At 38.7% G+C, this 12,099-nt stretch overlaps 1 protein-coding gene across 1 annotated transcript in view; it reads right to left on the bottom strand.

The window, feature by feature from the left end:
- HEATR5B (HEAT repeat containing 5B) overlaps positions 1-12,099 on the bottom strand; it is a 98,355-nt gene that overhangs the window by 15,491 nt on the left and 70,765 nt on the right. Inside the window, exons 27-30 of the mRNA XM_007082423.3 lie at positions 11,574-11,753; positions 6,688-6,925; positions 5,212-5,466; positions 3,177-3,304 (exon numbers count right to left, since the gene is read on the bottom strand). Of these exons, the coding sequence (XP_007082485.1) occupies positions 3,177-3,304; positions 5,212-5,466; positions 6,688-6,925; positions 11,574-11,753 (801 nt within the window). The remainder of the gene's footprint in view (positions 1-3,176; positions 3,305-5,211; positions 5,467-6,687; positions 6,926-11,573; positions 11,754-12,099) is intronic.

The following is a 12,099-nucleotide window of genomic DNA, read 5'->3' as shown; positions in this document are numbered from 1 at the left end:
AATTCAGGTAAACTTAATTTATCTTAATTTCAAAGGATAAATTTAGGTTATTAAAATCTAAGAAAATATGCGTGTAAAAATAAAGTTGGTAACTAAAGTTAACATTTATGACTACGTAACAAATAAGAAAATTATAACAATCTTGAGAAATGGTCATAGTGTACCCCAACACCTTTTCAGTCAACAAATTATTTTTGCGTTTGAATAATTTTTATATTAAAAAATGATCATTCTCCTATTTCTTTCCTCCATTTGAACTAAATGGCATTGCTAAAGTACAATGCCACTAAATGTATGATTTCCAATCCTAGCTGAGCACCAGGAGTTGTCTACCAGGGATTCTAAGCCCTTCTAGTAAGTCCCTGTCCAATTCATCTCAGCAATTATTACAAACTTTCACCACTCATTTTAAGCTTCTTACAATCTTCCACATCAAACCCATCCAATGACCCTGCCTCAGATTTCAAAGGGGAAAAAAAACACTTAACTATAACCAAAGCCACCTTTGCCTTTTTCCTTAAGACTAAGTATCCAGGCTCTACCCAAGGCTGGTTCATCTTTCCTCATTTGCTTCCTATCCTATCCTATTTGACCTCCCAAGGGTTCTTCAAGGACCTTGATTGTACTTCATATATCATCAACCTCTCTCTCTCTGCTTAGGCTCTTCTCCCCAGTATAAGGAAAACACTCAAGTCTTTCCTGTCTAATTCGCCCTCCTCCCCCGAACCCAGTCAGATCCTTCTCTCTTGCCTCTATGTCCTTTCTATCTCTTCCTCTGTTCCCAGCCTAGATAGATGCTTCCACTTCCTTCACCCTCTCATTTACTCCTCACTCTTCCACTGTCTGGCTCTGCCCAAAGTCACCAGTAACCTCCTTGGGACTCTCTTATGTCCTTATATACTGGATCCTGTTTCTTCTGAGACTTGTCTATCTCTGAAACTCTCTCTTGCCCTAGTAACTCTGTTCTTAGTTCTCCTCCTACGACTCTAGTGATCTCCACTGTTGACTTACTTCCCTCATCTCCATCCTTATTTGCTATTTATCCCTCAGGCTCCAGTCTTGGCCCTCTTTTCTTCTTCCTTTGTTCAGTTTCCTAGGCCAGTGTAATTCATCACTTCTTTGGAATTATGAAAAGAGCCTCTTAATTTGGTCACCCTGCCTCCCTTATCATCTCTTACAGACCAATCTCTACGAGATTGATTAAAGTGATCAAATCTATATCTACCATATTCTTAAATATAAGTTTAATCAGGTCATTCCTCTATTTTAACATTAATTTTTTTTTATATTTATTTTTGAAAGAGAGACAGAGATAGAGAGGGGAGAGCAAGCATGAACAGAGGAGGGGCAGAGAGAGAGAGGAAGCCACAGAATCTGAAGCAGGCTCCCTCCAAGCTGTCAGCACAGAGCCGAACATGGGGCTCAAACCCATGAACTGCAAGATCATGCTCTGAGCTGAAGTCGGATGCTTAACCGATTGAGCCACCCAGGTGCCCCTATTTTAACATTTTTAATGATTCCTTACCACTTTCAAGATAGATTTTAAACGCTTTAACATGCCATAAAGGAATCTTCATGAGCTGGCCTTTTCCCCATTGTCCAGCCTCATCTAACAACGCCCACATGCTCCTTTTGCCTTGGCCATAGTAAATGATAGTAGTGTCCTTGAACTGGTCCTGTTCTTCATACCTTCTTGTCTTTGTATCTGCTTCTCTCTTGGAGAGGAAAACCCATTCCTCTTGTGCTGCCTCACTCATAACTCTTTTAAGATGTAATCCAACCATCATCTCCTTTGACAACCCAATCTTTATTTTCCTTGATAATGTCAGCACTCCTCCCCTCTGTCCTCATCAGACCGTTACATCCGCTAGCTCAGCACTTATCATATTGTACTGGTCTCCTAATCCAGGTGCAGTGAAACCATTTTTGATACCCATAGCCTCAAAATGTGTCTGATGCCAGGACAGGCACAGAGTAAAAGTTGTTGGGTGAATGAATACAATTTTTGAGTCAATGTACTCTGATGATATTGAAATCACAGGAACCAACTCAGGAGAAAAAAAAAACAAAACCCATCCAAGTGTAAAGCAGTGCTTGCATAAACAAAACACTATTATGTGCAAAAAATAGCTAGGTAGTTAGGTGTGGGACAAATTATGTTAACACCCAAATTACTGAGTGTAAATATAGTATTCCCTTTTCATTCACAGATTGAATTTTATATGTGTGACTATTTGAAGACAACCCTGAAGTTTCTTGCAGTAATCTGTAGTACAGCTGAGGAATAGCTTCAGGATGCAAGGCTGGGGTGCAATGAATATATAATGAAATGACAGCAACTTTGTTTTTTATCTGTTAGTTTGTGGTTTGTAGAAAATTACCCCACATGGTAGTGATGGCAACCAAAAAGATGTTTCTTATGAAAAGAACATAAATTTTTTTCATGTTTTTATTTTATTTTTGAGAGAGAGAGAGACAGACAGACAGACAGAGCACGAGCAGGGGAGGGACAGAGAGAGAGAGAGAGGGAGACACAGAATCTGAGGCAGGCTCCAGGCTCCAGTTGTCAGCACAGAGCCTGATGCGGGGCTCAAACCTATCAACCATGAGATCATGACCTGAGCTGAAGTCAGACGCTTAACCGACTGAGCCACCCAGGTGCCCCCAGGGAAAGAATTTCGAATTAAAAAGAAGAGTAACAAATCCGCTGGTAGCTTGCTTCTGGAACATGAATAAAGGCCTCTAAATAATCCACACAGAAATTAGAAAAAGCAATTCATTAAACTGTTTAGAGGAGTACTTGAGCAGTACAAAAAACAATCTCATTAAATGAGAGATAAAACTTTATCAAACATTTAAAAGTGGTATAATTTACTTAATAGCCTTATAAATTACTTCAGCCCCTTTTTAGTAGAATCATTAACTGGGATGGAAGGCATCCCTTAATTTTTAGTTGTACTTGACTGCCGATGAACACATCTCCGAAGATATACTAACCAATCTCTACGCGGGCTGTGCCTGGTCATCCAACATTCAGTATAATGTCTTAGATAAAGCCAAAATCCTGAATAGTTACTACATAAGATTTATCTCATAAGGGAGAAAATTATCTTAAGATAAATATGACGAAAACAAAGCATACGATTTATAGAAACTGTTATAGAAATACACTGTACCTGATCTTCTGCGATATGGACTCGGGCATAAGGAGAATCTAACAAGGTGTGTAAGGCCTGTAGACATGCTGTGACATGTTCAATAGGCTCCTCGGGTCTAGGGGAACAAAGGAACTGTATACTCACACCTGCGATGTACATAATAAAGATACACATTTGTCACCATCACATACTTCGTTGCTTCCGCATCAATTTTTTTTCTCTATTTTTCCTATTTCTTTGTCAGATGCTTTAGCATATATTTAATGCTACCTTGAAGTAGACTTCCAAATGGTTACTAAAAGCAGCAGCCAAACTTTAGAATACAGATTCTAGCTTTTTAGAATACAGATTTGTAACTACAGATTGTAGCCTCCAATGAAATGGGAGGTTGGGGGAGGGAGGCAGTTCCACAGTCATCAAGTTGATTAAGAAGATATTCAATTTTTTCTTTCTAGGACTTTTAAAAATAAACTTATGAAAGTTATACAATTAACTCTCATTAAATGGTTGCCAGACAATTTTCATATCTACAAAGTTTTTTTAGTGGCAAGCTACAGATGCACAACGGATATCTTGGGTAACAATTTTTTTTTTTTTTTAATCTATTTATTTTGAGAGAGACAGCATGAGCAGGAGAGGGGCAGAGAGAAAGGCAGAGAGAGAGAGAGAATCCCAAGCAGGCTCCACACTACCAGCTGTGGAGCCCAACGCAGAGCCTGAACTCATGAACTGTGAGATGGTGACCTGAGCTGAAACCAAGAATGAGTCACCCAACTGACTGAACCACCAAGGAGCTCCAGGTAACAATTGTTTTTAATTTGCATAAGGGTAAGGTCATAGTTCTAGAAGTCTCTCATATTTTCATGTATAAGATTTACTGACGAGTTCTATAATTTCATTTTACCACTGTGTTCCTTTCCCCTCCCGGAAAAGATAAGACCACTTAAGAGCCTCATTAGAATCTATAATATCTTAATGTTAAAAGAACACCTATAAAGCAATTATAAATTGAAATTTATTCAAATTTGCTTTAACTTTGCATTTGTTATTTCCTCATGGGACAATTTGTTAAGTGCCAACTAAAAATAAAATCTGTTGTTGAAAAAGAAAAATGTAGCTTTTTTTTCTTGAAAATTATTCAGTACTGCTCTGTGAGTAGACACGACAGGTAAAATTTTTAGAGTAGTTTTGTTTGTTTTTTTTTTAGAGAGAGAGCATGTGAGCAGGGGAGAAGGGCAGGAGGAGAGAGAGAGAGAGAGAGAAAGACAGAGACAGAGACAGAGACAGAGAGAGAGACAATCCCAAGCAGGCTCCACACTTAGCACAGAGCTCAACACAGGGCTCAATCCCACAACCCTGGGATCATGACCTGAGCCAAAATCAAGAGTCAGATGCTTAGCCGACTGAACCACCCTGGCGCCCCAGAATATTTTTAATAATTAAATTTTTATATTAAAAATTCAGTTAGTAATTTAGAAAATGTACTTAAAAATTCTTTTATTATTCCCTCTCTGAACTGCGATACATAAAACTTTTCTATGGCATTAAAATGAAAGATGGAGGAGTTCAGAACATGCCACACCAAAATATGCCTCTCTGGCATATTGGTTATTTTGAGCTGAAGGTACTTGATGAACAGCAGACCCCTTTCTACCTACAAGCAGGTCATAAAATTTCTCATGAGAAAGGTGCCCTCCCTGTATCAGGAAGACCAGACTGGGAGTCAATGCTGAAATAGACCTGTACAAACAAACCTACTAAAACCAGTTTCCCGCACATATTTCCTAGCCCTGTCCCACAGTTTACTGCCCCTGGCCCAAAGCCCTTTCTTGTCACATTCCTATCATTTACTGTTCTTTGTGCAGAACGGCATGTAAGTTTTTGGGCCTAATGGCTACTTCAGGTTGAAAATATTAAAAAAATCTGTGTGCTCTTCTCTTGTTAATCTGTCTCATATCAATTTAATTCTTAGGCCAGCCACAGAACCTAAGAAGATAGAAAAGAGATTTTTTTCTTCCCTACAGATATGAATTTTCAGAAAGGACACACCTACCTAAAATCAGATGCATTCTATCTTTGTTAATTTCTGGCAAAGATTTAGCACTAGGTGTTGCTCCTGATGCCTGGTTTAAATTGACGGGTGTAGAACGTTTTTGTAAGCCAGGTATCGCTGCTGCTTCTGCAGACTCTGAACACGTGAATCCTGTGCTATTTAACCAAAGTGCCACTGCGTGGAGAATCGGGGCCCAGGAATTCCGGTAGTGAAGTCTAGCTGTATCAATAGTCTCAGGAGTATAAAATGCTCCGCCTGTAAAATAATCAAGCCAATCAAAGCCATTACTTTTTATTGTAAGTGTTTAACCATTTATCCACAGCTAACTTAAAAATACTCATCACTTACTGTGTTAGTCCATTTGGGCTGCTATAACAAAACACCACAGACTGGGTGGCTTATAAACAACAGAATTTATTTCTCACAGTTCTGGAGGCAGGAAGTCTGAGATCACGTGCCAGCATGCTCGGTTAAGGGCCACCTCTCTGACTCCATGTGGGGTCTCTTCTACAAGGGTACCAATCCCATTCAGAAGGGCTCCGTCTCATGACCTAAGCACTTCCCAAAGACCTCACTTTCTGATACCATCACCATGGGGATTAGGTTTCAACACGTGAATTCTGAGGGGACACACACAATTCAGACACAGCACATACAAAAGAGCAATCTGACCAATTGAGATTCTCTTCATTACCAAGCCACCAAAACTAACATCTTTCCTGCCACTGCTGAACTGGAGTGCCTGTGTTTTCCTCACCAATGCTAGGGTTTCCAGTCTTTCCTCTGCAACTGTGGATGCTGCTGGGAACCCAGTACCTTTCTCTACCTTGTGGCCACAGGCTTCCTCTCCACTGCTGCCAGACACTCCCTAAAGCCCTGGTCGCCTTTGCTTTCCATCACTCTTTCTGTCGCCTTTCTGCCTTTCTCTCTGTCGCAGAGACAGGGAACTCTGTCCCTTGTTTCTCTTTCTTTCAACTCCCCCCTGCCATTCTCCCTCATCTCCTGTTTACACTGCCAAACTGAAGATTTCCCCCATCTGTCCTTGCATTCACTGACCAGCACAGCAATAAACTTCATTATAGTTATGCGTAATGACTTGTTATGCATAATTATTTAGAGTATGTTAGCTCATAAAGTTATTATCATAACAGGGAGAACATGTTTGCTTGGGTTAACAAATAAGCTTAAGGCTGTATTTGAATTCAGAAATTCAATATGGAGAACAGGCTCCAAGTGAGAGAATGCCAAGTTTAAGTCCACAGAAATTGAAAATGTTGTTGCTACATCTTAAATCACTTTATTAAATTATCAGTAATTAAAAATTTAAATTTAAGATGTTATACTATCTTTATAAATTTAAGATGTAGAAGTTATATCATAATATTATTAGTGATTGTCGCTAGCTTCCACCCATTACATTTTGTTTCATTACTACTCTGAACTCCATAAAGGCCAAACTCTGAACGCAGTACTTACCATCTGCGGGGAGCTGACTAGCAAATTCGGCTGGTAAAGTCAAAAGCGCGTAGTCTTTTAGTGCCGCCAACCACAGGCGGCTGAGTGTTGGCAGCTCGGGTTGCACAAGTGTGATTAAACTATCTGGCGGTAGTTCATCTATGGTACCAAAATCATCATCATCATCATCAGTGCTTTTAATTGCTCTTTTTGGTTTTGACTCCGCTTCCTTCTTAATATTCATAGCAACCACATATACCTAGTGCGGTATTCAGGAGGAGAAAATAACAAGGCATAATACTAAGAAATGACATGATCTAAGTTGCTATGATTATACAATTGAATTACCAAAAGTAGCTGAGTACAGACACTGGAGAGGATACAGCCTCATGAGTTCCTGAGAGCCTCCAAAGAATAACTCCACCTGCTTTGGAGGTAACTTGTTTTTATTGCTCTGACTTCTGACTATTCCTCTCATAAAATATTCTTTGAGTAGGGTTCTCTGAATTTCTTCTGGTTTCTCTTGCTATACTTTACAAAGCCCCCTTTTATGTGTGTCTTTTTTTAACTTTTTCTTTTCGTCATAGGGTATAACTTCCTGTTTACTGTCTCTACTTTCACAGACTTATTAGACACAATTGGACAGCATTCAAAGAAAAAGGCTGGGGCATGGGGGAAGGGCCACAGAAAGGATTTCCATAAATATCCTTCTAACCCCTTAAGTGATAGTTAGCAATCTAGTCTTTATAACAGAGAGATGAGCATATAATTTACTGCTTACATATATATTATCCATATCCTTTTTCTCCAGTTGGTAAACCAAAAGGATGTATAATAGCAACTTCCTAAATCATAATTTAAAAAAAATTGTTTTAAGTTTATTCATTTTTGAGAGAGACACACACAGCGTGAGCAGGGGAGGGAAGAGAGAGATAGAGATGGAGATAGAGATAGAGATAGAGATAGAGATAGAGATAGAGACAGAGATAGAGAGAGACATGGAATCCAAAGCAGGCTCCAGGCTCTGAGCTGTCAGCACAGAGCCCGACGCGGGGCTCAAACTCATGAACCGTGAGATCATGACCTGAGCTGAAGTCGGATGCTTAACTGACTGAGCCACCCAGGCGCCCCTCCTAAATCATAATTTTAAAGATTCTTCTTTGTTACAGTTATACACGTTTGTTTTTGTACATGCATTTAGGCTTTGGCAAGTGGTACAGACCGAGCAGAGACTAGGAGGCAAAAAGTAGGTGAAGGTTTTACTCTATATGCAGTGGGGAAGAAAAGAGGTCACTACAGGATTTATAGACCAGATGTTATGTATCTTCCCTTAACTTTTGATGTTATTTAAAAAGTTATACTATAAAAAGTCTTGGAAATGGGTTTTTAAAATTACTATAATTCCAATTTCCAGGTTATCATATTCTGTCTTTGTAAGCTGGAATGCTGTTGTACAGAGAACTTTGGGTTTAATTTTATCTTCTAACATATCATAAGGTTTTCCCATGGAATCCTAGTCTTCATAACCATAACTCTTCATGGCTGCAGGGGGTGAGCCATAATAGGTCTAACAATTTCCCCATCGTTGAAATTTTATATTTACTTCTGATTCTCTAGTCAGCCTTCAGAATCTTAAAAAAGACTACTTATAGTTTTCAAAGACAAAAGGTGTTCAGTTCTTCACATTATAAATAATGTTCCAAGTAAACCTTTTTTGTAAACACTTCCTTCCTACACTTTGGATATTCTTCCCTAAAGTCTCAGAAACAGAATTACTGCATTACTGATTATAAATCTTTTTATGGCTGTGAATAGACACTGTCAAAACCTTTCCAAAAGGGTTCTATAATTTATATTGCTACTTGCAATACAGGAGAATATATTTTTTAGAATTATTTTTTTTAACAAATTTTGGCTTATTTTTCTTATTAGATATCACACAAGAAAAACAGAAAAATGAGAAGCATAAAATGAAGAAAATAAGAAAATATCGTTAACATTCCAGATAAGTTGTATATACATATTCATAGTCTTTTAAACAATACTTGGATTCTTCTAGCACAACAGATAATATCTAAGGAGTGATCAGGTAGGGTCATCAGTTTTCCAAGACCACTGACTCCAGACACCTTGACACTGAGACCTCAGGCTCCAGGGCACAAGTGACTCACGGAGCATGTCTGAGCACTTGTTCTTGTTTTGACCAGTCCGTGGATGCCTGAGAATACATGTACACCAGACCACTGTCCTCAGTAAAAACCCCAGACCCCAAGCGAAGATGAGACTCACTCTCCTTTCCTTTCCAAGTCTCCCAGAGACTTGGTATCTGTATCTGCTTTCTCTATATCTTCAGTAAACTCTGCTCCCACTTCCTCTCAGCTCATGTTTGATTTCTATCCTGAGCAAAGCCAAAGACCCTCCTGGTTGGTCCTGTAGGGCCCCCTCGGGGTCCTCGGACCCAGCTAGCCTGCATCAGTGAAGACCCCAGATTGTGGGGGACTGAGAAGTGGGTGGCCAAGAGCTTAGGAAGTGGAGATACTAAAATTTCAGTGAACTGAGATGTGATGAGGAGAGACAGAAAGCAGTGAGTAAAAGAGAATGCGGAGTTGGGGAGGAAAGCAGGTAAGAAGACCAAGCATGTAGAGGGAGAGGCTGAAGATACACAGGTGGGCAGGACTGATGGCACTGAGCTGGAAACAGTCTCCCCTTCCTACTCATGCCTAACGGGAAAGTTCCGAAACCATGTAAATCTAAAGATTTCAAGGAAACAATCTGAGGAGACGGACAACGGAAATCCTCAGCTTTCTGAGTGAAAAAGTATAACCAAAGAAAGGTCTTGAGGAGAGAAATCTAGAATATGCTGGCCATTTGAAGAGAATGATAAAGGAAAGGAAGATAAGCAGGGAAAGAATTGCTAGACAGCATTGAAGGCCGAGGCGTGAGATGCAAATCATTAAATTATAGCACAAGTTACCCCCAAAAGAAAAATGTGTCAAATACAAATGTACATTGTTAATTTAATTATGTGAGGTTCTGGGGCGCCTGGATGTCTCAGTCGGTTAAGCGTCCGACTTCGACTCAGGTCACAATCTCACGGTCCGTGAGTTCAAGCCCCGTGTCGGGCTCTGGGCTGATGGCTCGGAGCCTGGAGCCTGCTTCCGATTCTGTGTCTCCCTCTCTCTCTGCCCCTCCCCCATTCATGCTCTGTCTCTCTCTGGCTCAAAAATAAATAAACGTTAAAAAAAAAATTTAAAAAAAATTATGTGAGGTTCTGATCTAACTTTTTAAAAGTAATGATGTGTCTTCCATTCAGTCCCAGTCCCAGTGGTTGGTCCTTTTATATACATTGCTTTACAAGATATTATCTCCATGTTCTAATGAAAAAACAAAGGCTCTAAGAGGTCGAATCACTTGACCAAAATCACAAAGATGGTAAATGCCAGAGACAGAATTTGTTCTAGGGCCTCTGAGTCAATATTTAATGCTTTTTATACTAAACTATGCCAGGCTTCCTAGTAGGTGAATCAAGCATATTAATGCAGGTCAGCAAAGAATTAGCTGACTGGCAACCAATGTGCTGAACTTCAGACCCCACAGTGGTCTCTACATTTGGGGAAATGAGTGAATGGGGTTGGAGAGTTCAGAACAATGCGGATTTTCAGATAAAAATCAATACATCAACTGCAATGTAATTTCTACAGACAAGAAAAGTAGCAGTTTTAGATAAAAACTCAGATACATGAAAATTAAAAGAATTTTTATCATTTTCAAAGTGAGAAAACAGAGATAAGTCATATTATAGTAACTTTTTCTTATACTACTTTCCATCTAAAAAGGTTTGCATTGATTTGGAAAAAAAAACTAAATTTTTATCAATAAGAGCAATCATTTTATCAATCAAACAAAAAATATTATTTTGCTTTCTAAGCCAAAAATGGCAGCAGGGAAAAATAAGGGAACCTTCATGGATAATCTACTTGAAGGATAGCTTGATCTACAGTCTAAAAATCAGAGAAAACTAATTTCCATATCTTATTGAGCTCTATATTTTTCCATTTTTATTTTTGTGGGGGAAAAAAGCACAGCAAAAATTCAGAGGTCCTTTATCTGAACTATATCACGTGGATGCTGCATGCTCTGAGTCAGCAAGTGTCTACTGGGTAGTCATCAGCCACTGATACTAGAGAAATAGAGAAGTCAGGTACTGGTTGGCAGAGGGAGGGTTACTTGAAATACTGTAGGTCAGATAATAAGAATTTGAAAGCAAATGGCAGAAGGAATTTGGAAAAGTGAATTTAAAGCAATATCACAATTTTTTAAAAAATGGCTGTGGAATGAAAAAGGTAAAGCCAGCTATAGAAACAAAATAAAACAAAACAAAACACACAAACAGAAAACTGCAATCTTGGTATCAATGAGCAGTGGCAAGTCTCTTGAAATTTAATCAGATAAAAGACTTTTTTTTTTAAGTAAATTCTACACCCAACGTGGGGCTTGAACTCACAACCCTAAGATCAAGAGTCGCATGCTCCACCAACTGAGCCAGCCAGGTAACTGTCAAATAAAAGATTCTTGGCATAAAATATTTTATATTACTTATATTTGTAGTTTTCTCTGCCTAATTTCCACATAATTAGTTAAGGGATCAATTTCTCAATATCGAAATTTTGAAAAAACTGATTAAAAACTGTAATTTTCAAAGGCTTCATAAGAGCTCTTTTGAGACATAAACATATACGTATTTCAGCGAGAAGGAGCAAATAATAGATTTTCAAAAAGCATTCCATACCAAAGATCAGTTTTAAAAGAACAATAACCAAATAAAATTTTTTTGTACCTACAGGAGGAGTAGGGGAACATTTTCTCATGGATGGGGAAATGGTTCAAAAACAATAGGCTGTGGTTACCTCTGCCCACGCTTTGAGAACAGCCAGTTTTTCCATGGTTGTGGCACTCTCTCGGTACAGTTGGCTAGAAGATCCTTTTCCAGCCTGCACTTTGTCCAGAGAAGAAACAAGCAGATTGTGCACTCGACGGAGGTCATTGAGATCACTGACAACTCCACTTCCGATCCACGTACTACACACCTGGCCAAAGGAAAACATTGTTAATGCTGTATAAAAAAATTAACACAAAACATATAAGAGTATAAATATGATTTTTTTCCTTGGGGAACAAACATAAAATAAAACCAATGAAGAAAACAAAACAAAAAAACCCCAATGCTGTGCTTCAGTATTATTTTGAATCAGAAATCAATAGCAAGAGTAGGATTTATTGTACTCTTATGTGGAAAATGAACGGTGATTTACTTATGCTTCCATTTTCTAATTTGACAAAAATTTTCATAGAAAAAATTTTCTGCCTATATCAGTTCAGAATCAGTTGTGAATAATCCTTCAATTCAACAACATTTCTGCTTACCACAGATAA

Source organism: Panthera tigris, chromosome A3 (assembly GCF_018350195.1).
Source record: "Panthera tigris isolate Pti1 chromosome A3, P.tigris_Pti1_mat1.1, whole genome shotgun sequence".
NCBI classification, from domain to species: Eukaryota; Metazoa; Chordata; class Mammalia; order Carnivora; family Felidae; genus Panthera; species Panthera tigris.
This window is presented reverse-complemented; position numbering and strand designations above follow the sequence as displayed.